General features: G+C 44.5%; 1 protein-coding gene across 1 annotated transcript in view; it reads right to left on the bottom strand.

Moving 5' to 3' along the window:
- The window catches only part of LOC143324046 (nuclear factor of activated T-cells, cytoplasmic 1-like), a 100292-nt gene that overhangs the window by 15451 nt on the left and 59818 nt on the right, over positions 1–25023 (bottom strand). Inside the window, exons 7-9 of the mRNA XM_076736237.1 lie at positions 12552–12607; positions 10435–10567; positions 3317–3961 (exon numbers count right to left, since the gene is read on the bottom strand). Of these exons, the coding sequence (XP_076592352.1) occupies positions 3317–3961; positions 10435–10567; positions 12552–12607 (834 nt within the window). The remainder of the gene's footprint in view (positions 1–3316; positions 3962–10434; positions 10568–12551; positions 12608–25023) is intronic.

Genomic DNA, 25023 nt, shown 5'->3' with positions numbered 1-25023 from the left:
CATATGTCAAATGTCAGAAATCGGCAGCGGCTGCGTTGCACTCTGTGTTTTTCTTATTTTGGGGAATAAGGGCCCTCTGTTTCCCAGAGAGGCAGCTGGTAGAAATCTGGGCCTCTGATTAGCACTAGTTCCTTTGCTGGGTGCTGCATTCAGCTGCATTTCATGATATCACCCATCACAGCAGCAGCTAATGAGACAGGACACACGGCAGCAGCCTCACAGGAACAAATGTCTAGCCCAGCCAGCACACAAACTCTGCTGTACACACACACACACACACACACACACACACACACACACCACACAGCCACACCAAAATACCTATAAACACCAGGAATAGGGGTCAAAGTGAAGGGTTTGCAATAAGCAATGTGAGCTACATTTTCCCACATTAAAAAAAAGTCTGAGATCAAAAGTGTGTGTGTGCATAGATGGACATGTGTGTCAGAGGTAGTTTGAGACAAGAGGAGGTATGATGTCACCAGAACTGCTCCTTCAGACATGTGACAAAGCAGGCCATCATTTTAGCATTTCTTTTTTTGGCCTAATTAGAGGGGCTAACAAGGCTACCGTAAATGCTGCAGACTTTTTTCATCAATTCTATTGTTATCCACACTGATGTCATTTGACTGGCGTTTTTCTCACAGTCATGTGCCTTGTAAAGTACAGATAGTGGGCTGTGAGTAAGTACGAAATGTCTGCAAATTTTGGTTTTATGTGAGCCCCACCACGCGTTGTTTACGATGGTGAGTCAACAATGCAACGAGGCAGAGTCGTCCAGCTGCACGGGGTGTTTTCATCCTCTTCTCGCTTCCATTCTCTAAACCATGCTGATCTACTGCTTCATTCTAGGTATGACAAGTGAGACTGAAGCAGGTGAGAGCCGACAAGCCACAGAGTGAAAATGTCTGCTCTGATGTAGATCTGACAGCCAACTGGAGTCTTCCTATAAAACCTTGTTGCAGACACCAGAATCACCGCCTCATGTCTTGCGCTGTAGTTAGTAAGCTTCTATCACAGCAGAGGGAAGAGTTTAGCAGATTACAATGGAGACTGTGTATGGCAGTCGGGGGGGTTTGCATCTCAGACTCCCTCCATACTAACCAAGCTCCTTGCGGTACAGTAGCTCACCGTTGATAAGTTGAGTGATTTCTCAGGGGCTGCGTAAAATTTGGGCCTGACCAGCGAGACACATTTCCTCTGGCTGATGAGAGCCGGAGGCCTCAGCGTTCAAGCGTGGGAGGTGCTCCACTCTTGGGGAAGATCAAGTGTGCTCCTGCAGACTCCAAATCACCGGCCCCCAATTGCTGTGGAGGAACGCTACTCTACATGGCTGGCGTTAAATCACTGCTGCTGTGGTGAGGTCATCCGCTTGTCTTCCCTCTCTAATGGAGCGCTCAGCTCACTAACATACAGTGGTAATGCGTGCGGACGGCGAGCGGGACGCCCTGTGAGCTGCCTTCCGATCTTATTTATTTGAGCTTAGGGCTCATTTGAGGGGGTTGGGATAGGGCTGGGCCTGGGAGCAGTAGATGCCTTTGGAGTATGCTGTTACCACCACACACTTACAGGGACTCCAGGAGTTCACCACAGATGCTTGCACAGACGTTAGGTGATGCACAAGCGCTGCATATTGAGGTTTTTCAAGGGGCTGCCTCAGTGTCCTTGGTCAATCAATACACATTCCAGCGCGTCCCTAATGCAACTGTAATCACTGCCTGAATACATTTGGCACCGGGTCGGAGGAAGACTGAGCCTGCTAAAGTGACAGTGGATGGAGTAGTGGGGAAGAGAAACAAGGTTACATGATTTCACCTTAGCACTGTTATGTACATTTGGTATATCTTCATGCTGTTGGTGTAAAAGGACCCCTTGCCAACCCTATTACAAAATGCAAACTAAAGCTAGAGTTTCACTTTATTCAATTAATGCTGAAATGAAAGCTTCTGCCTGCCATAGCTATTAAAAACAGTCCGAAAGAATTTCAAATGAGTAGTTTTGTTTCAAATTAGATTTCCAGAGCATCCGGCAATGCTCAGAGAAAAGAAGAGAAAAAGGAAATGAAAAAGTTGGAAATCAGTTTATATATGTAGCTGATAACAGGCAGACATCCCTCCTGTCTCTGTATTGTCTGTTTATGAGGTGAGGACTAATGGGACTCATCAGGACTGACAGATATGCTGACAACCGCATTTCAACTCAATTACAGTTCCACAGCACAACTCCCTTGGTCCCCTCATGCCTATCACCCCTCTACTCCCAGAGCTGTTGAGTGAAGTGTGCGCACACACACACACACACACACACACACACACACACACACACACACACACACACACACACACACACACACATGCATCGACATGCATGCACACACACACTACATTGGTTCACTGAACAAAAGGTGCACAGGAAGGGTAATATTCCTGAGCTCAACGTGGAGTTGTCTCCCCCCCCCTCCTCCATTAGGATGCGGGGGGACTTTAACATTTCAACCTGGCACAATGCCATTGATGCGTTCTATGAATATACAGAAAAACAACAAGTGGAGCCTCTGATAACACTGATAACAGGTTGGTGACCTGAAAGAAATAATGTGGGATGGACACAAGAGGCAATAAACTCGGCCATATGGTCCCTTGGGTGTGACTTTTTTCATTGCCAGAGGGAGACCAGTGACCCCACAGCCTCCCCTGATGACGACAGCCGCATGGTGTCGACTCCATGGGGAAAAGACGGGAAAACAAAGCCTCGCCTCCTGCCTCCCAGCATCCCTCCCAGAAAGATGGGGGGAAAAATGGCTCGGTTCAGGAAACCCCTACCCATTGTTTTGCTTCCTTCATTAGTCGTTGTGTCAACAGTTTGGTTCGCTACGCGTGTGCCACTGTTTTTGTTCTGCTGCACCCCAGCTGACCTCCGCGCTCTGATGTTTTGACAGATTGTTTCAAAATCCCATCAAGGCAATCCACTGTTTTAAAGTAAAGCAGCCACTTGGACAACATAAGCCGGACGGCACGTTGCGCCAAAAGCAAATAAATCAGCCAAGTCTAAAATTACACAAACCTGACGCAAATCTGCCGCCACAATTTCATCAGGAAATACTGAGAGGTGCGGCAGGGTGTGGCTATGTGTGCGAGCTTGCAGATAAGCAAAAGGTGTTAAATAAATGTAATGTGCTACGTAAACAGCCACTTTTGACATGACCAAGAGCTCATAAAGAGAAGTTTTCATCTAGAAAAACAGCTCTCATTATTCCAAAGATTATCAAATGGAAACTTGCAGATAGTGTATGTACACCTTCTTTCTTGTAACTCACCATCATCTAGGTACATCTGGTCCAGTTCCTGGGGCTCCTGTTTGACGGTGATGGCCATTGAAGGGGGACTGGCATCCTCAGGTAACAGGCTGGGTGAGCTGGCTGCTGCCTGAGCCTGACTGGGGCTGTAGGCCTGAACGAACGGGCTCTCCGCAGTCCCACCGGGAGTGGAAGGGTGGGATACCGGGGAGGATGAGGGACTGCTGTTGGCATAGATAGGGTGGTAAACATTGGGCCCAGGGCTGTTGAGGTGGTTAGGGCTGCCCTGGGAATGGAGCAACCCTAGAGAAGAGCTGTGGTCTGGCGATGCTGGGTGGGTGAGGCTGGGGCAGCCAGGGGTCTCCTGGACGGAGGGTACCAGGGGGCCTGGTGGCGCTGCATGGCTGGGGCTGTTGGAGAGGCACTTGCTGTATGCAACTGGGGATAGGTCATGCAGTGTGGGGCTGGAGCTGGGGGACGTCGATGGCATGGCGGCATGGCGAGGTGGGCAGGAAGGGTAGCCACCAACCAGGCAGGCATCAGGATCGGCTACAGGCATGATGGGAGTCAGCCTGGGCTGGCTGTAATAGGGCTTTGAATGCATGGGCAGTCTTGCAGTCCCCAGAGAATCATATTCATCACTGGGTTCTGTCTTTATAATCGGCACTGGGGGAAAAAAGTAGAAAGAAAGGTGGAGATATTAAAAAACGTGCAGGGAATCCACGTGGCGCAGTGAGTGCACGAGTGAGACTGAGTAAAGCAGTGAGCAGGCACAATTGCGGCCACGATACCCTCCATTATCCAAACAAACAACCACCAGTGGATATGGGCTCGGTGTCAACTTGGCTGAGCTCTCTAACAGAGAAACCCTCACGCCTCCCAACCGCCACCCCTTTTTACCACACCGTGAAAAAAAGCAAAAGAATAGGGGGGAAAGAAAAATGGATGAGTCATCAGTGTGGAAAGCCACAGCTGGCTCTAATCATGAATAAGACCTATTTTCTTTGGACTCTCCTCCAGCTCTGATATCCAATAAAAGACTACTTTAAAGCACTGGGCTTCTGCTGTTGCTGCTGCTGCTGCTCAAGTAGCCCGGGACCCCTTGGTTTTCTCCACACTGTAGCAGTAATTGTTTCTCTCAGGACCAAAAGATAGAGGGAGAGAGGGGGAGGAAAGGGAGATGATTTGATTTTGATTAGGCCGCCTGAGCTCCTTAAGAGGCTGTGGAGCTGTGCCTGTGGTTTCAGGAGCTTCAGGCCTCAGCTAATGCAGGAGAGTGCAGTGACCCCACTTGATCATCCTGCCTCCTCCCTGCTAATTTCTAATCCAGCGCAGACGGTCTGCACTGTTTCCTGATTAGTTCTGACTGACAGGTCTCACATGCTTCCACCTCACTTATAGACAACAACTTTCTATTAATTAAAAATTTCGAAACAGAGCTATATGGCCTGGGTTGAGAGATGGAGGCCACATTAAAAAGCTCACTGGTGAGTTATTATGTAAGTACACATGCACAGACTGTGCCAGCAGAGAACTAATAGGGCAGTGTTAAGATACCCAGATGCATAGCAAAGGCTTCTGAGTCACAATGGGCACACTGTTTCTATTTCTACACATTGTTAAAATGTGTTAATGGGTGTGGTGAGCGTTTGATGCCAACCATTAAGAGTTTTTGGCTGAACTTGCTCCAAGTGACATTTACTCAAAGGCGTGCAGATGTCAATATGAATAAGATGTCTGTCTCAACTTTGTGTTTGCGTTTGTACACAATAGAACCTTTGACAGAGAGTAAAAGCAGAGGGAGCAAATGAAACGAATGACGCGCTGGCTGTCATACGAAAAACAAGCTGTTTTTCAGTGTCTTATTATTTGGTGGGAGTTGGATTTGAAAAGACACGAGTCGCGCCTGGAGCCTCTGGGGTGCTGAGCTGCGATGTGGTGATAACGCAGAGCAGGGAGCACATTTACGTCAGCCTCGTCTGCTTTCAGAGCCCAGGGAGCAGACCTGGTGGCTCGGGGAGCATCGTAAGGTGAGTGCCATGATGCACGGGCCTCCACAGACTGGGGAATAACAAGGCATGAAACACACGAAAACCCACAGTCTCTTCCCTCAGCCATTCTCTTCCTCTTTGATGCCCTCTCTTCGGTGTGAATGGGTGGCAAGGTGCCACTGTCATTATCTGATTTGATCATTTTTATATTTTGGCTTCGAATTAAGAACTGGGTCTGTGAGTTGAAACACATTTTGACCTTTTGCTGTTTGAAATCATTTTCAAAGTCCTGTAAATAAATCATTTATAATCAAGCTTGATGGACCTGACTTATGTACAGCTAAATGAGTGACAATATTCTAAAAAAAGGTATTATTTTTAAAGGATGTCATGGTTTTGAGGTTGTACTTGAAATGTTCCAAAGGAAGTAAGAAATTAAGTTTGAACCGTGCAAACAAAGCTAACCCATGCCTGTTAATTTATATGGAAGAAAAGCAGAGCAATGAAAAACGCAAATTGTCTAAATGTTTGTGATTGTGGCTTTATCTGGATGCACTTCTTCAGATTAAACAAACCTAAGTCACAAGATTTCCACCCTGTGACTGTAACCAACATGAGAATTTCATTTAAAGAAACAGGATGGATCAGCAGTAGCTCAGAAGGGAGGGGATGCTGTTGTCCTTTGCAGCCACACTTTGTAATCCAGTTGGAAGGGACAGGTGTATTTTTGAAAGAGGGGTTGGGTTCATTGCAGCTTAAGGTTTTCATTCCCAGTGAGGTCATTTGTCAGCATTATTTTCCTGTATGCCTTCTGACTATGAGCAAGACTGGCGAAACAGGAAATCAAATCACGCTGGACTAATGGCCTTTCTTTAAAGTTTCAAACATTTTTTCCCCCAGCTCCTCCCTCCTCTGCTTCAGATACAAACAGTGGTCTCCCTCCAGATTGATCCATCTGTGCGTCTCCTTTCCTCTTTGCATGTGCGCTGAGAAAACAGATTCACCAGGCGAGTCCCAACTTCAGCTGGCTTTTATTTCCTCCCAACCTGTGGGTTATGGCCCACAGACAGTTGATGTTCTGCACATGGTTTTCTCTCCATCTCTGGCAGTTTCCCCTCTGCTCGTATTAAACTGATCAGGCCTGATCTGGGTATTTTATTGAGAGCTCGTTTCCTCTGAGGAGAATGGGAGTCGAGACGTAGATGTGTGCTGTCTGCGCCTGTATCAGTGTATTTGATTAGGAAGGACAAGCAAACACGGCTTATGTAGATTAGTAAATTATCATCCAGAGGAGGCCCTCTCTACTTGCAGCCATTGGGCAAAGCGGATTTGGGCACTATAAAGGTTCCCATTTTCATTTATGATGCTTTTTGGCTGGGATTTGACATTATCACGCCGCTGCGAAAAAATCAGGGATAGTGTTGTTACAGAAATGCTGAACTCATCTTGTTCTAGCGGCATGAATCTCCAGTGACATTTAACATGGAGCAGGTGGTAGTTCATTAACTCAAAGGTACCTGGTGCACCATGTCCCACTGTGTAGGCAATCTGGTCACCCAGTGTATTGTGGGCCTTGGTGTACTGTGTACTGTGAGTCTGACAAAGCCCAAAGCTGTAGACATGACAGAAACAGCTCAGTCTTTGTCCAATTTTCGGGAAAAACATGACTGTGCAAATATTTACAAAAAAAAAAGAACAATGTGTGGTTCATCAACTTTTCCTCTGTGTCACAGAACATGTTTCTGACTTTCCCCTCTCCAACTCCAACCACAAACCAATGCAGCGGGGGGAGTCGGCACCCGTTTGCGTTAAGAATAGAACTTGATATTACAGAGGAATCTCCAAACGGCCTGTAAAAATAAAGGGGTTCCGAGAAGTTCTTCACTCCAGCTTTGGTCACTGCCAGCACTTTTTTGGCATTTGTTGTTTAATGTGGTTGGTGAAAACTGTTTCTTATTTGAAGAGCAACACGTCACGACCCTTACTCACGCAAGAATGATTGGAAGGGAGCTCGGAAAAGGGAGGCTCATTCCAGGAGCCAGACAAGGACATTCGTACCGTATGTACATCTCAACATCACAGACAGCACTTAGGTTTGACAAGATGCCACAAACGCTGCTGATGGTTCATCTCCACATCAATTCTTGACCCAGAGGAGGCAGCTTTACCTCACATTCAATAACTCCTGAGCAGCAAAAAATTTGGCATAATGGGTTTAACTCTTACATGCATTTTATGCATTTAACTTTAATACATTCTTTAAAATCAGCCTTTCTGTTTGTGGAAAGCCAAGAGTCAAGTTCTGGAGGCCAACTGAAGGATCCTAGACAGCTGACCTGTGTGCTCTCTGCCATACTCCACAGTGCTAAGGACAAATCTCAAGGGGGATGTTTCTGAATGGCTTGAATTCCTGTTTTAAATGGTCTGCAGCAGCCTTCCACTCACATCACTGAGGCTTATCTTTATATGTCAGCTGGGAAGAGTGAGAGCAGCTATGATTCCACCACAGACTGCATCAGATAATGTTATAATTTCACGTTGGATGCAGGACGAGGCTGAGAGAAGATAAAAATCTGTCGGAAACAATACAGTCTATTGAAATGACACGTCTGATTGGAGCTGAGGGGTGCATACAGCATAGTGAAACTTCTTTTTTTCTCTTCTCTTTAGTTCTTCAACTGCAGGCTTAGGTGTTCAGCCACAGTAGGTGCCTACCGCATTTGCTTCAGCATGAAAGAATAACAAGACGGTCACGTGACTTCAATGGAAAATAAAAGTGGTTTTCACTAGCATCTGTGTCCCAGAGAGTGTTTGCTTCATCCTTCCGCTGTTTCAAACAAGTCAGGCTATTTTCAGGGTTGGGTTTGCCTTTTTATAGATGAACAGACACCAGAGTGTGAAAGAAATGTTCTCTCTAAACAACGTCAGTGACCACAACTGTGCTTGAAGTGGGACAGCAGGCCGGAAGAGTCTTTTCATACAAGCAAGCAAAAAAGTGTTGACAACAGCTTGTGTGTATTTGTGTGTGGGTGTGTGTGTGTGTGTGTGTGTGTGTGTATCCTCCTCCCCAGCCCACCCCGAGTACCTGGCCACAGTGTTGGTTGTTTCTCTCAGTGTTGACACACACACTGAAACCCTCAAAAGCAAACAGCGCCTGGATTTCCTCATTCTTTGTTGCTGTATTGAAACCATGAATGTATTACAATCATCATTGCCACAGAGGGTCTGTTTACGCTGATTATAACCTTATACGGTGTTCTTTATGAATGCTTTTCAGACAGTGGGCAGTGATTAGTCACTTGGCCAGCTAGCATCATGAATAAGAAATCAAAAACATACATTTTCGCCACTGCCTCTGTATTTTCCAATTAGTCAAACTCTGTAATTATACATTAGGCTATAATACAGCTTTCATGTATAGCAAGATGCAGCTCTGCTCGTGACTGTACAGACCCTGATATGATATTGTAATATGACACCTCTGTACTGTGGATTACTTCTTTGATTTAAACACTACATTTTTGTTTCTATAAAGGTGCCGTGTTTTAAGTTTTAATGTGTGTCTTCAAAAGTGTGCTAAATCTCAAAATGGAACTCAATAGCTTGTGATTTATGGCCTCTTTGACTTTAACACTTGTTACTTAATTATGCTCCTTTGAGCAGACATTGGCCCTGCTTGTGTGGTCCACACTGTACTTGTGGTTTACTTGGCAGCGAAAGAGAGAACACAACAAGTCATCTTTTAATTAGAGCTGTGTTTATGTTCAGGGAAATGACTTAGAGATGCATAGTGGAGGCTGAGAAACCTCTACGTGTCATTATCTCTCCTTCTCTGTGGAAGTACAGCATATTGAAATGGATAAGCTATATATGGCCACAGTTTGTCTGCCCCACACTGGTCCAGTTACCCATAAAGCACTCGTTCATCACATAATCAGGCATCTCCAAATAGGGTCCTGCTCTACTTTCTCTCAGAGCCTCATCCAAAATCCCAATCACTTGTATCTCCTGCGGCCATAAATACATCTGCTGATAATCTAAATGTCACATCTTATTAACAGCTGTAGACTCACAACACAAAGTATACTAGCCCAGCCGCATTAGACACATTAGACATAATCGATGAAAACAAGATACCAGCCTTCTGATCTAATGGATTTCACTGGTTATCATGAGAGGGAGGTGGGTTTTGTAAATGAAGGGTTGCTGGTGGAAATCCCTTCACAAGCTGGGACAATGTGTGAGGAAATCTGTGGCAGTGGAGCATCACAAAACCTGCCTCAGCTATTGTTCAGGTGGTGGAAAAGTTGTTTAGTACCTTACAAAAGTTACAAAATTCCTGCCTGATTCAGTAAAGCTACTCAAAGGACTTTGGCTTTGTAAAAAGGAAGCATTATTTAGTGAAAAGAAGAGCAAACATGCTTAGTCAACTTTCTCTGGCTACATAAAGATAAAATAACAGCATGCTAGCCGAATGGTTGAAAGTGATACCAAAGCTGATATTTCACCTGTGGCCATTGTGAAAAGTCAATAGCTCACAATGTCATTTTGAGGCTGAACTCTTCTCTAAACTCTCAGCAATACATTCCTCAAATTCCACCTTGAAAGCCATCTATAAACACTGAGGCCAGGGACACATGATGAACACACAGAGAGGTATTCCTGGGTTTTCAGGTTGCTACATGAATGACAGGGCAAAGCACTACCTGGTGGATGCGTGCGTATGAATGTGTGTGTGTGTGTGTGTGTGTGTGTGTGTGTGTGTGTGTGTGTGTGTGTGCATTCGTTGTTGTGTTGGTGAGGCATTGTGTGAGGTGGGGTATGAAAGTCAGGTCACCAGGGGATTGACTTCTCTACATCAACAGTGCTCGGAGGCTCTGTCACTCAGCAGGTACACCTCATCGCTGGGGAACGCGGTCTCACTACAGAATAAACACACCTCACATCTTCTGCTCTAACTCACAGGCTGTGGCCAAGTGGTGCCAGGCCTAACGACAGACCAAAAACTGCCCACAAATTTCACATGGCATGTTGACGGCTGCAGTAAACGAGAGCGGTTTGCAGAGTATGCAGCTTGTCAAAAGCATACATGTTAATGTCACTGGCAGTAAAAAGGTGGGAAATATGTGATGCATTTATGATGATTACCATTGGGAGGCAGGTAGGTGAAGCGCTGGTACTGGCTCCTCTTCCTCTTGCCGTTGCAGACGTAGAAGTTAACCTGCACCGGGCTGGATATTCTCTGGTTCCTGTAGGGTGGGATCTCCACAACAATAGCGCTCTACAATACAAATAAGATACAATAAGATATTCCACATTTTTGACAGAAGGCCATCAAAAATAGTTGTATTTACTCATCTGATTTCATGTCCCTCTCCAAATGTAACTGTGTAGTATGATTTCCTGCAGCATATCAATCAATAGCTATGTTTATTTTGCAGCTGGCCTGCATTGAGCATACTGATTCCAAGAAGCTGGACTGGGACCTGGTCTAATTGAGCTTGTCTGGACTGTGTAGGTGCAGTAGTGGAGCCCACAAGGTTGGTCCAGTGCCAGTGTTTGTCTCTGAGGAAAACCCCAGGGCTTTAGCTGTGTCTCCTTACAGTGCGAGAGGAGGGAGGTAGCTGGCTTATTTGTTTGCACAGCCATGCCTCCCTGTGGAGAGGCTTGCATGTTGCCCTCCCCCCCATGCCAGACCTCTGCAAGTCTGGACGGATGTGAACTTTCAGTGCTTTCCTTCTGACAAGGGAACATTTTCAGAATTTGTCTGAGCGTTTGTGTCTAATTCCTGTGATGGCTGTCAGTCTCGCAGGGGCCTGAGTAGGCCAGAATGGGGGAACTCTGACAGGAAACAGGTTTTCGTTGGTCATCACTGTGGATGGAGGGAGCCGTAGGATGGGGGGCTGGAGGTGAGGGGTCTGCGTCCTCAGCCTTGGTCTGCCCGCCAGATGACGACAAAGAAAACCTGCAGGTGGCTGAGTGTGTCAAGTCTGTGTGTGCACATGGCTTTCCCTCTCTGTCCTAACCAATGAAAGTTAGCACGCTCTGGATGGCAATAAAAACACAGTCAGCCAGGCCGGCTGGAGCAATTTAAAGTAGTCTGGAGGCAACTGACATAAGAAGAAGGCCAGCGCTCTCTTGCTGTCTCCCCTTACTTGTTTGTTAGATCTACAAATAAACACACTGCTGTACTTGTCTTTCATCGACCTCACCTCCCCACACCGCCGCCCCCAGCCGAGCCTTGCACGCCCGCTAATTTTCCAGCATGTGGGACTCCAGCCATAGCACATCAGCCAGCCCTACAGGCCAATTAGACATCAGAGTCCATATTTACCCTCCTGATGCAACCAAGTCATTTACCTGAGTGAAATAACAGCAATAACAAGGACAAAAACACCCTCAAGTTGCAGCATTTACATGCGCATGGCTTATTTCAAACCCTGTGCAAGTGTAAATTGCCTTGGTTAGTTTACACAAAAAAGGGGGAAGTGCGGGGAGGATGAGACGCCGCTGATGAAAGGCATCAGCAATTCAAAACATACTGTCATCAGGCACAAGCAAACAGGTTTTCACAGATCCCGTACTTGACTCTCCACACTGAAAGCAGATCTGACGAACCTCAGTGAAATCTTAATTAACTCCAGAGCACAACTAGCTTTCTGTGACACGAACAACGTTTGCTTCATTCGCTCTCTTGATGATTGCTTTCGCTCCATTTTATATTAACACAATCCGAACGTGTGACTGAGCGTCAGTATTTTCTCATTACGGCTCTCATAAAAAGCAGCAGGTAAGAGCAGGGGTGTAATCCACTCTTGGCTGCATGATCCCGGCACAGACGAGGTGTTGAAGTCCAATTCACCACACCATAACACTCTGCTGTGAACTAAATGTCTGGCTATGCTGGGAGGGCTGTGGTGTGAGTGCGCGAGTGTGCGTGTATGCGTGTTTATACTTCCATTGTGTAATCTCTGTGTGTGTGTGTGTGTGTGTGTGTGTGTGTGTTTGAGATGCAAAAACAATATGACAATATGCCCCTGTTTACTCCGTGAGGGTACAGAGATTTTGTGAAAATTCCATTCAGGATTGCATGGACTAATCATCATTGTCTATGTTGCAAATCGCAACGTCTTAGCAAAGGTTACATCATTACAGGGGACAGATGAGGAGGAGACAGCGAGAGGAAAGGAGAAAGTGTCAAGGGAGGGTGGGACTGAAGACAGCAGGAGCATTTCCAGTGCGTCATGTTGGCGAGGTGCACTTACAGATTTGACAGAGTTCTTGTCAACTTTGGCTTCTGTCTCCCACAGATGATGCCCATCTATTGACAAAAGAATAAAATACAATGTTTAGTACGGCTCATTATGAACTGCATTAGTATACAAACAAGATGGGCTTTAAATGGAGGGTGGCTGGATGGATTAAGATATTGTTATTATTAAGAACACATTCTCCGTTGTTAGCCATTTAGCAAGCAAAACAGCCAAGCATTAGTGAAGGCTTTGAAAAGTGAGAGCCTTTAGGTTCTGGACTAAAAATGCTAAACAAAACAAAGGAAAGATATTCTTTTAAGTTTTAGAGCATTATGATGATGTTTTCTCACAATTTCATGATATACAATTAATCCGAAAAATATATCATGAAGTTAAGCTATAAATGCAGCCTTAGGTCAGATCAGTGACAGATACAAGGTTGTTTAATCTTCAGCTCGGACTGCACACTGTATTTTATTCATCTCCATTAAGTTCTTTTGTGCCTTCCTTAAACCTTAATTAGATACTTTTATTTCTCCCTTTCTCTATTCTGAACTCTGCTCTGTGAAACTACAAAAAAGAAGCGTTTGTTTGTTCTCTTTTTCTTCTCATCTCCATCTTGTTGTGGTAAGGAGGTTTCCCTTGCTGCCATGCAATAAAAGGCCCGTGAGCTACTGCAGCTGCTGGGAGTCTGCAGAAGCTCAGCGCACATTCTTTAGGTTTTCTCTGTGATTTCATGCCACACCTTAGCAAGCAGACGCTCTGGGCTCTGCTAGGGCAATCAGCACCAACCACAGTGCCACTTTTTTTCTTTTTTTCAAAACCGATGACTCATTAGGGCTGTCAGAAATAGAAGTGACACAGAACAGCCTTTGTGTCAGTGGCACACCATGCGAGGGAATAGCATGGGCACTGTGGCACTGCTACTGTACGTTAGCAGGGGAAGGTGGTAGCTGTGCCTTTATGGATACAGCAGTACGAACACTGCACTTTGCTTCTGGGACAGGAAGCCATCAGATAAGATAATCAGAGTCAGTTTCCAAATAACTGATAGCAGAAGTTGAGCAGCTCTGGAAGATGTAAAACCCTTATTTTTTTCCAAAGCATTATGTTTTTCACATCATGCAGAGAGCGAAAGAATAAAGCATCCCAGTCACGGTTGGCTTATTATTGGTGAGCTGTGGTAGTGGGGGCGGGTGGTCAGCTTTATTATTCAGAGAGTGAACATCAGTAGATATCTCTTTCCAAAATGGCCATATTAAAACTGAGAGAAAGAGAAAAACAGACGGTGGACAGATCAGATAAGGATTTTCTATTTGAACTGGGGGAAATAAGAGTTGCATATGGAGAAATGGGAATCGCTGCAATGGAGATGATGTGGATGAATGGCGAATAGAAGGAGGCTGGTACGCAAGTACTGCCACAGGGCGCAGCTATGATACTGTGCATGTGGCAGGCGATTGAGATGCTCAAAAGAATGAGGCACACGTAATGCTGTGAAGTGGCTAAGAGTATGGAAGGGCAATTAGAGTGAGCACAGACAGGGGGAAGGTCAGAGAAAGGGAGAGAGACAGAGACAAACAGAGATGAGCGTTCCTCATGTTACGTCTCGGGGAACCAAGAGGGAATCTCACCCGCCTCCGCTCTGGGAGACACTCCAAGAGGGAAACCTTAGACTACGACGTCAACCCCAACCTCCACTAGTAAACATGTTTTTCAAGCTTTTCTCCTTCCTTTCCTCTTCATACCTCCCTCTTCATCTTTTCTCTCACCTTTTCTCAGTCACTTTGTCACATCAAACTTTTCAATGATTACTCCATCAGGCTTAGCAAACCTAAAACTGAGAGTGAGTTGGGACAGGGGCCACATGTGGCATACCTTTGCGAGTCAGAGAGTGCTGTACGACTGATAACCACAGAACTTTCCATTCACTCCTTCTTCCCTGCAACATCTGCAAAATGCTTCTGTTCCCGACAACACCTCCTCCTTCACGCAGCCTCCACCCACGCATAATGCACACACACAGATCCAGACACATGCACGCACACAGCCACAGTATCCTCTACCTTTGCTCTGGCCTTCAACTTGAATGGTCGGAGGGCATGAAACAATAGGTTCGCCTGGAGAAGTCTTGGTATCATCTAGTCATATTTAAATAGAGCAATAAATGGACGCATGCAAGCACACAGACAAATAGAAACACACAATTATTCTTTCAGCTTGAAGGTAAACCAACATCTGTCTATTGCTCTACATGACTCACTTGTGCAAATGGGATCAACAAAGGCTAACACCAACACAGACAACCAGGACAACACGCTCATTCATCAGGCAATTAGAGCACGTGTAGGGTGAGGCTTCTTGGAGTCATCTCTACTTCAATTTTTGACGGCACATAATGTTGTGAACATGACAACATGGCAACAGTGTTGCTCTTATAGTAAATCTCACACAAACAAAGCCTCTCATTTGTCATTATTTGGTTAATGATGGTGCAGAGACTATGTCATCCACTACACTCTTGTTGGTGATCATCAAAAGGCAAACAACCACTGCAGATACTAACTATATATTTATAACATTCATTGGGTTTTATATCTAGCACATTCCTGATTAGACCTTTTTTTTTAACTAAGCCACAGATAGCTGAGTAATGACATCTTTGTCCTCACACTGACCTTCCACGTTTTGGCTTTCCAGATGTCACTCTTCCTTCAATAAAGTGTTGTGTAGTGCACAACAACTTCCACTGACCAAAGAGAGTTCATTCAGTATTTTGGAGAATGGAAAATATGATTCACATGCTTAATTGCGGAGGTTGTCTTGTGAAACAACCCAGACGTATTTTGCAGCTATGTCTCTTTTCCAGAGATGGTTTTCAGGAGTATTTTTCTCTCCTTCCTGTTTACATACGTCAAGGCTACTTTCCATTTTAATACCACTCTGCTGCGCCTACCTGGGCTGAAAACGCGTTTTACACATATTTTCTCAGCAATTACCTTGTTGTCCAATGAGGAGCAAAGCCAAAAGGCCAAAAGGGTTTCCCCCATGACTGATCGCAGAGGTGCAGCTGCTTTCCTCTCTGAAGCACCTGACCCCTGCCAATCTGAGGACTGGTGAAATTGGAGAAAGGTGAGTCTGCTTCAGATTGAGAGGCTTCTGTATAAATTATGACCTGAGGGTAGATTTATGATGGTTTTATAGTCAGGAAGTGAGTTATTCTTGGTGTTTAACAGGCAAAGCGTGAGCTGACTTGACCTCTAGGCGCAGGCTGAGGAGGATGACAGTCAGATTTGATCCTTTTCTCAAGACTCCAGCTGTGTGGCACTGTGTCTGAAAATGATCTAAAGACTGAGAGGGATGGTTGGAAGATCATCCAGACTTGTACATTTGTATTAAAGGCCTGTTTGTGTTCGCAAGGAAGACATTGCTCTCCAAGTCAGAGTCTATGGAGGGTCGCAGCAAGACCCTTACTGACAGAACTTCAAACAGAATGTATGGTGAGCAGCATTTCATCAAATTGTATCAGTATTCTCATTACATGGAGGGATATTTCTTGAGAATGGCCCCACAATGGGAAATAGAAGCAAATATCTCTGTCTGATGTGAACCACTTATCTGGCTATAACACGTTCATACACATCTGAAGAAAGGGTGGAGGCCAGAGGACAATCGAGACATCTCTCTGTTTTGATAGTGATCAGCTCCAACCGATTCCTTTGATGAAGAGACGTGCCCAAAGCAGAGGCATTCCAGCATGGTGCACTGGCCTATTGCTGATTAATTTCGACATCATAAAAGAAATACATTTTAATTAGCCGGAGGCTTTGTGGGTTAGAGGCAAACTTTCGGTTCTATTTCACATAAGCCTCACCTTAAAGCAATAGCCTATGGTTTAACTTTGTGTCCGTGTGGGTTAACACATTGAAAGCACAGGCTCAGCAAACAAAACTAACCTCATTATAAGCTGCAGTGACATCTTCCCCTTCAACTCTGTATGATTCACTCTTTACTCATTCATTTGCCATAGGTACACCCTTAGACATAATTCATTTTATGGAGGGTGGCAAAGGAGCATGAGAGGCTAAGCCCTTACAGCTGTGTTGGAGGGCTCCTCCAAGAACTACAATTATTATACATAATCATTGATTTTGGTGCAGTATTGCATCTTAATTAGACAGGATACTGTAACTCATACACCTCTGATCTCTAGCCTAAAGCAGGGGTGGAGGTTGACCTTACACTGCCACAGTGCCAAAACTGTGAGCCAAGATTATGGAGGTTATCCTAGCCTAAAGCCAAAGGGCAGTCTAGACATAGTGCTAGAAGTACAATACATCGACCGATTTGTCTGGTGTTTAGACTTGCCCGAGGTAGAAGTGTTTAACGGAATATAAATAGCCTTTGAATGAACTCAGATCACAGTCTGTAAGGGCTGCGTTCCTTGAATTATGAAGGTATGAGAACCCAAATACTTCAGCCTGTTGCTGAAGAGTTTCCACATGACAAGAGTAATAGCCTAGGGGTATTGTTGTGGACTATGCTGTCCTAATGTTACAGATTATACTGTAGCTCACAATTCTCTTAGTCTTGGCTGTGAGCTCGACCAGCCTGAAGCAGAGGTGGAGAAGCTGCAGCCCAAGCTGCGTGGTGCTGCCGAGCTCCAGGCAACGCTCCAATCCCACCAGATGTAAAAACTATCCAGCTCACCAGGGAATTCCCTTACCTCCCCTTTGAGTCAGAGTGTAGGCTTTCCCCAGCTCTCTCTCTCTCTCTGTTTGTCTGTCTGTCTGTCTGTCTGTCTCTCTCTCTCTATTTTCCCTGCCTCTAGCAATCATTCCATCCATGGAAAGCAGGGCAAGCCAGAACACACACTGCAATAGGTGCGCCAGGTATGTCCTCCTACCCTAGTGCCAAAAGAGTGATTTGGGCAAACCAAAACACTGACACAACCTCAACACATACATATAATAAAATAACAGCAAAAACTGAACCAAGCAGAACAATTCAAAAGAAGACGGAAAGTTTCATAAATGTCCACACAACAGCTACGTCAAGGGTACAACTCTCCACTGCAGAGAAAAAAACAGATAAGGCCGATTAAAAATACATGTCAACAGTAATTACTGTTGAAAAGACTGTTTACATTGCAGCAGAAACAAAAATTTGGACTGAGGTTCTTGAGTCTATCATTATCTAGTTTCAGTCTGATTACTTTGCTCTCCCTGCTATGTGTGGTCTGTGACGAACTAAAAAAAAAAAAAAAAAAAAAAAAACTACAGTAGGAAAAGCAGTTGTATTGATTTATTTTAGAAACTGACTCTACACTTGGCGTTCATGAACTAAACAAGAGTCAACATCAGGGAAGGATAGGATCACTTCTATGCTCCGACGTCTCAGCACGCAAGGTCACAAGTAGGATTTCTAAGGAAGTCCTGTCTTTTTCTGCCTCCCTTCTTCCGCTCCTCTCTCTTCTCTCGTCTACCCTCTGAGGGTCTCGTCTTTTCCGTTTCCCCTCTACAGGGAATCCCTCGCGGATGACTCACTGAAAACACTTCCTACCAAACGCAAACAGGCCCGCAGGCTAGCAGCAATAATGTGCACACACGTACACAACAACAAACACACTCGCACATGCAGTGGATGCACAGAGTTTGCATCAGTTATCCTGTGGGTGACGAAGGCGAGCAGTGGGGACAGACATGGCATTTGAGAAGTAAAAGTAATTATTTTTCAAGGCGCATTAGGGTCTCCCGCAGTGGCGACAGCTATAAGCTCTGCTCATTTGATACTGAGGACATCTCAGGGGGTGCGGACAGGCAATCAAAACAATGTAGAGAGGAGGAGAGGAGGATTAAAGTGGCAGCGAAAGACAGAGGGAAGGTATGATTTAACAGTATAATATGTTAAAAAAATACATGTAGGTTCCTAGGGTCTCCCATTTATCTACTTTCCCTTGATGACACCAAAATCAACTATCTGCCCTTCACAGATTCTCTGCACTGCTGCAAAATGGTAGTATTAAAGCACATACTATTGTTTGCTTTAGCCAGAAAATCCAAATTTGTCCCTGGTAGCTTTTTTACTTGATGCTACTTGATGTTTATCAAATTTAGACCAGTGTCAAGGACTTGCCAAGGACTAGTCTTTGTTGTTGGTGTCTCTGTTCTCATCACTAAACCAGAAACTGTTAATGGGACAATCTCTCCATTGTCAATGTCATTCGTTATTTAAGAGTTCAGTAATGAATTGTAATCTGCAGGCAATTCCAAAACAGGCATCTGGGTATGTTTATACTAAAAGCAGCTACATTGTAGACTGTGCAAAAGAAAATGGGAACGGTTAAAGAAATACATGTATTTATGATTTACAACTGTCTCATTTGTGCTAATAAGCTTTTGTGCTGTGTGTGATCTCCCTCTGACTCAACTTGGACGATTTGAACTGTATATAATTATTCACACAAGTTGGATTGGGACACTCAAAAACCGTCTGTTGCTCCTTAGGATTTGTGGAATTTTCTGGAAGGTGTTTATTGGAGTCAATTTTGGAAAGTGAGCAGCCGTCCTGACCTTTGATGGCAGCGACAGTAATGGCTGTCACCACTGTGGCAAAAGCAGTGATTGGTGTCGTGCTGTACAAAGAGCTCGGCTGTACATACGCATGTGTGTGTCCCACTGTGTGTGTGTAAGCACATGTCTGCGAGTAGTAATTATTGCGGTGCAATGCTCTGTATTTCATGGGTGCATTTAGTCATGAACTTTTCCAGAGGAAAATAAAACCAAAGTTATAGAATAAATCTGTAATATAATTATAATTTTATTGGTTTCTTTTTTCCTCATCCCAGTTTGGGCCTTCTAAATCAACAATCAGAGAAATTCTAAGTCTGAGAACCTTCATGAAACAGCAGGATTCTCTGATTAAAATGCCAAAAGACAATATTTTGCAGTGTATTTGGGACATGAGTACTTTTCCACACTCATACTTGCTCATAGATAGTTGCCATTAGTGAGTGATGTATGTGTTCCTGTGGGTGCATGTGTGTAGAGTGTGTACGTCGGGCTGTAATGGGCTTTTTGACTTAGGAGACCCTGGAAGTGGTGGGTCATTAAAGTTTACATAAAAGCAGACTAAGTAGTAGACAGACAACCTCTCTTTCGATCTCTCTCTCTTCTTCTCGACACCACAGAGACGGAAAACAAACCACTGAAATGTCGATGGCAGGCACGAGTGTGGGGATCCCGCTAGCGCAGAGCTCCACATCAGCTAATGTCTTTAACGGGTATCCAGGAGAGAGGTAAGAAGAACTGAGAATGAGGGAATGAAATGAGAAAAAAGGAGGAAACGGAGAACCCAAGGTAGACAGGAAGGGGTGAAAAAAGGGAAATACAACCTAGAGGGGGTCATGAGTGTCAAATTTCAGGGAGTGGAGAAGTGAAGGTGTTGTGTAAGTATGGGCTTTCCTCTCCAGGGGATCCCCCTCCATGACTAAGTCAAGCCAGGAGGAGGGAGACCCCATATTATCATCCACCCCCTCTCACACCACCTCTGCTTATCCCTTAACCCCTAAGAGAACTCACAGAGGAGTGTAGAGAAGAGTAAGACATTTTGTTTTCTTTTATTTAAATTTTTTTTTTTTTTTTTGGGGGGGGGGGGGGGGGGGGGCAGTGAGCAATGACTGAAACCTCAACTTTGAGTGAGCTCTGATAAAGCAGTGATGAAGGGTTCAAGTATTTTCTACTGATTCAGACTTTGAATTCAGTGATCCACAGGGGACTGTCGGTGGATTTAAGCACAAACAGCTGACAAATAAATCATTTAAATTTGATTAGGCAGAGGAGGAGAGCCAGTCACATTTTCTTTTCTTTCTACTGTACAGGCTACAATGATTATTTAAGAGAGTCATTCTTTGGATTCTATCAAAGCTCTGTCATCCTTCCTTTCTTGTTGCTCATCATCATGATGAGCAGCAGCATCGTGTTTCAGCAGAGGTATCATGGTGCTTGACCTTGATTTAGTGGGTGCAATCAAGGAAATGATCGCTCACATGCAAACTTGATCAGTGGTGTTTTTAGGGCCACGGGGCAAGCCACGAGCACTACTGCCTACAGCAAAGCTGTAGACAGTAGTGCTCGGGGCGAAGCCCCGAGCACTATTGTTATCCTGCGGGTTTTTTCTTATTATTATTATTATTATTATTAGGGCCACGGGGCAAGCCACGAGCACTACTGCCTACAGCAAAGCTGTAGACAGTAGTGCTCGGGGCGAAGCCCCGAGCACTATTGTTATCCTGCGGGTTTTTTCTTATTAGGGCCACGGGGCAAGCCACGAGCACTACTGCCTACAGCAAAGCTGTAGACAGTAGTGCTCGGGGCGAAGCCCCGAGCACTATTGTTATCCTGCGGGTTTTTTCTTATTATTATTATTATTATTATTATTATTCTTCCTCTTCCGGACGTTTTTCGATTCGCTACTCCTCCTACAGTTTTGGGAGCACCCACGCAAATGTTATATCAAAACGTGCGTCTCGATCGGGATCGCTATGCTATTATTTTTCTTAAATTTATCGCAGTTTTTCGCGACGTAAGTCGCGAAAAACTGCGATAAATTTCCCATAAGAAATGAATGGGAGGCCGTAAAAATTGTCGCACTTTTTCTACTGGCTACTGCTCCGGCATACTTTCACCTAGAGACTCCATTTAAACTTTAAATTGTAGACACAAGTCTTGTCTATTGCTGTATTAAGCCACGTTTTGATAACTCGTGTAGTTTTTGAATAATCCCTCATCAATGACCATGAGCGTTTTTGGAGAAATTCTCAGATTTCAATGGGTGTGTATTGCGTGGACAGTTAGAGGCTAGAGTGGGTGACATCATCGCTAGAGTGGGAGAGAGCCGATTAAAAACGACTAGGTTTTTGCTCTTTCCACGCTCCTCCCGGCCACAGTTTACACTCTACAGGCATGATTTTTTCCACAGTTGTAGACAAACTTGTCCTCTCTCTCACAATGTGCTCGAAAAATCTGTGAGACAAACAGAATTTGAATTAGCAGCCTCTAAGCGCGGCCACGTCTGTCTCTGCTCTCCATGCACTCCAATACAAAGATTTTCGGAGAGAGCAGAAAGGAGCCCCGTTTTCAACTCGCGACTGTGTCCACAAAATACTCTGTAGAAACACAAAATTACACCAAATCGTTCAGGAAGTCCTCAAGGCGCTCACGGTGTCTTTGTTTTTCTGATAGGGGCTACCGTTCTCTCAGGAGAAGCCCAAATGTGAGAGGAGTGCAGAGGCAGAAAATCGCTCGTTTTCTCCGCTTTTCTGTCGCCCCTCTCTGTCTGCCCCTATCGTCATGGGCAACCAAGCCAAATTGCCATGACAACCACTGGGCCTCAGTGGCAGAGAGCCTAAAAAAAACTCCAGATTTTCTGTCTTTCCAGGCTCCTCCCGGCCACAGTTTACACACTACAGGCATGATTTTTTCCACAGTTGCAGACAAACTTGTCCTCTCTCTCACAATGTGCTGGAAAAATGTGTGAGACTTACAGAATTTGAATTAGCAGCCTCTAAGCCCGGCCACGGTCTCTTTTTCTCTCTCTGAGTGCATGTGTGCCTGAGTGCTGAGAGGGGGCGTGTGTGTGCGTGCGCAGCTGTGTCTCATAGAGCATGATTGGGAGGGCCTCTCAAGTTGCTGTGGCAACCTTTGAGGCTCATCTTAAATTTATCTCAGTTTTTCGCGACGTAAGTCGCGAAAAACTGAGATAAATTTCCCATAAGAAATGAATGGGAGGAGGTCGAAAAATGAAAAAATTATTGCACTTTTTCTACTGGCTACTGCTCCGGCATACTTTCACCTAGAGACTCCATTTAAACTTTAAATTGTAGATACAAGTCTTGTCTATTAGTGTATGAAGCTACGTTTTGATCGCTCATATCGTTTTTGAGTAATCCCTCATCAATGACCATGAGCGTTTTTGGAGAAATTCTCCGATTTCTATGGGCGTGGATTGCGTGGACTGTTAGAGGCTGGAGTGGGTGATATCACCGCGAGAGTGGGAGAGAGCCGATAAAAATGTCCTACAGAATTTGAATTAGCAACCTCTAAGCGCAGCCACATCTGTCTCTGCTCCCCATTGACTCCAATACAAAGATTTTCTGAGAGAAGCAGAAATGAGCCCTGTTTTCAACTTGTGACTGTGTCCACAATATTTGCTGTAGAAACACGAAAATTACACCGAAGCGTTCAGAAAGTCCTTACAGCAATGATGGTCTGTGTTTTTTTCTGATATTCTGTGTTTTTTTCTGATAGGAGCTACCGTTCTCTCAGGATAAGCCCAAATGTGAGAGCAGTGCAGAGGCAGAAAATGGCTCTTTTTCTCTGCTTTTCTGTCTGCCCCTGTCTGTCTGCCTGGTGGGCCCCTATCATCAATGGCAACCAGCTCAAGTTGCCGTGACAACCTCTAAGCCTCAGTACTTGTCTGAGCACTCCTCTGCCACACACCCAAACACACATATGAAGCTTCGTGTGATAAAAGATACACACACACACACACACAGACACACACAAATGCCAACACACATGTAACCAGGGTTAAAATCCTCAAATGTGGCCCAGTAGACCTCTATAGCATTTACAAGGATCTCATGCAGTGTTGTCTGTGGTGTTTACTAACACAAACAGCTGAGATGTGTGTGTTTGAGTGCAGCAATGTGAAGCACTGAACACTGAACTACCAATAGCTCAATACATATTCTGCATGATTTTTGTTCTTAGGGATGCAGTGCTGAGCTGACAGTGTTCATTGCGATGCACAGAACACAGACAGAAAGTACAGAACACTGACATTAGTAGTTAAGGTCAGCGACCTAAGTAGTTAACTACCAATTGCAGAATACATAGTCTGAGTGTTTTTTTAGTGATGCAGCGCTGAGCAATGAACGCTGGCAGGACGTAGCCTCAACTGACTTATTCAATGAGTTTAAAAAAAAAAACAAAACAAAACGGACACTCTAAGAAGGGCTTGTTCAAGATCAGGACAAAATCAGGAATCAGGAAAACATTTTGTCATTGCAATAATGTTCCATTGTACAATGAAATAAAGCTCAGTTAAAAAATAATGAAAATAAATAAATAAATAAATAAAAAAGAATACAAAAAATATACAATAAATACAGTTATGTTCAAAGGCCTTTTTTTTTTTTTTTTTGCCTTTATTGATACGGACGGGGAAGAATGAAAGGAAACGGGAGGTGCATAGTTACGGCGCTGCGCGTTGGCCCGTAATTACGGCGCAGCGCGTTGTCCCTTCTGCAAAGCGCAGTGCCGTAATTACGCGACTATCCGGACGCCCCTTAGAGTCTCTTCTGTCGCAGTGAGTAAGCGTGTGCGTGTCTTTGTGTGCGCGTTACAGTTTGTGTGTATGTGCGTTGCCTGCTGCGCCTTCATGTGTGTAGGTCGGCCGTGTGTGTGTGTGTGTGTGTGTGTGTGTGTGTGTCTTTGTGTCTTTGTGCGCGGTTTAGAATGTGTGTGCGTGCGGGCATGCGCGTGTGTCTTTTTGTGCGCATTAGCAACAGTGTGTGCGCATGTGTACGCGTGTCTGTTTACGTGATCATGTAGCCCGCGAATTATTTTTTGCCTGACAACAAGATATCAGTCATCTGATTTGATAGTAAATCTCGACTGTTCACGTGATCACGTTGCCCGCGAATTATTTTTTGCTTGACAACAATGTGTGCGGAAATGTCAGCCATCTGATTTGACAGTAAATCAAGGATACGGATCAGGAGGACTCTGATTGGACACTTATTTTTGGACGGGATATAAAATAAAACTACTCCTCCCACTCGTCCCTTTTGATCAAGTCAGAGGTAAGAGTACGGATCTTTTGTCTCTTCAATTGTGGTAGCTAATAAGCGCTAGCATGCATAAATCGTTAGCATAAATGATATTATTGAAGATAGAGTCATTACTGTTTTATGATTTTGGGTAAGAATAGGTTACATTTTGACAGTCAGTCCGTTTTTGTACAAGAATATAAGCTGAGCTAAAAGCCTGTGTGTAAAAGTTATTCATATATCTGTCTGTCTAACTACATAAAAATGTATTTGAAACATTTACAGTCTGTTCGTTTTTAGACAAGAATATCAAGTTGAGCTAAAAGCTAATGCCTCTAACTGCCTTTTTCATACATATACTTTAAGCTAAGTTAAAAGCTATCTATCTATCTATCTATCTATCTATCTATCTATCTATCTATCTATCTATCTAACCACATGTAAGTTAATAGCTTTATTTTTAATTGAGAGTATATGTTCATGGTGTTATAGGAATTCTCTGTCCTGGGGAAAAAAATATTTTAGCTTGGGAAAAAAATATTTTACTGATAAATGGCAGCAGGCACTGCTCTGTGCTCTCTCACACACTAACACACACACAATGAAAAGTAATGTCTATTATGCTGTTAGCTTGTTGCTAACACTGACTGA

The sequence above is a fragment of the Chaetodon auriga genome, chromosome 8, assembly GCF_051107435.1.
Source record: "Chaetodon auriga isolate fChaAug3 chromosome 8, fChaAug3.hap1, whole genome shotgun sequence".
NCBI classification, from domain to species: Eukaryota; Metazoa; Chordata; class Actinopteri; order Chaetodontiformes; family Chaetodontidae; genus Chaetodon; species Chaetodon auriga.
This window is presented reverse-complemented; position numbering and strand designations above follow the sequence as displayed.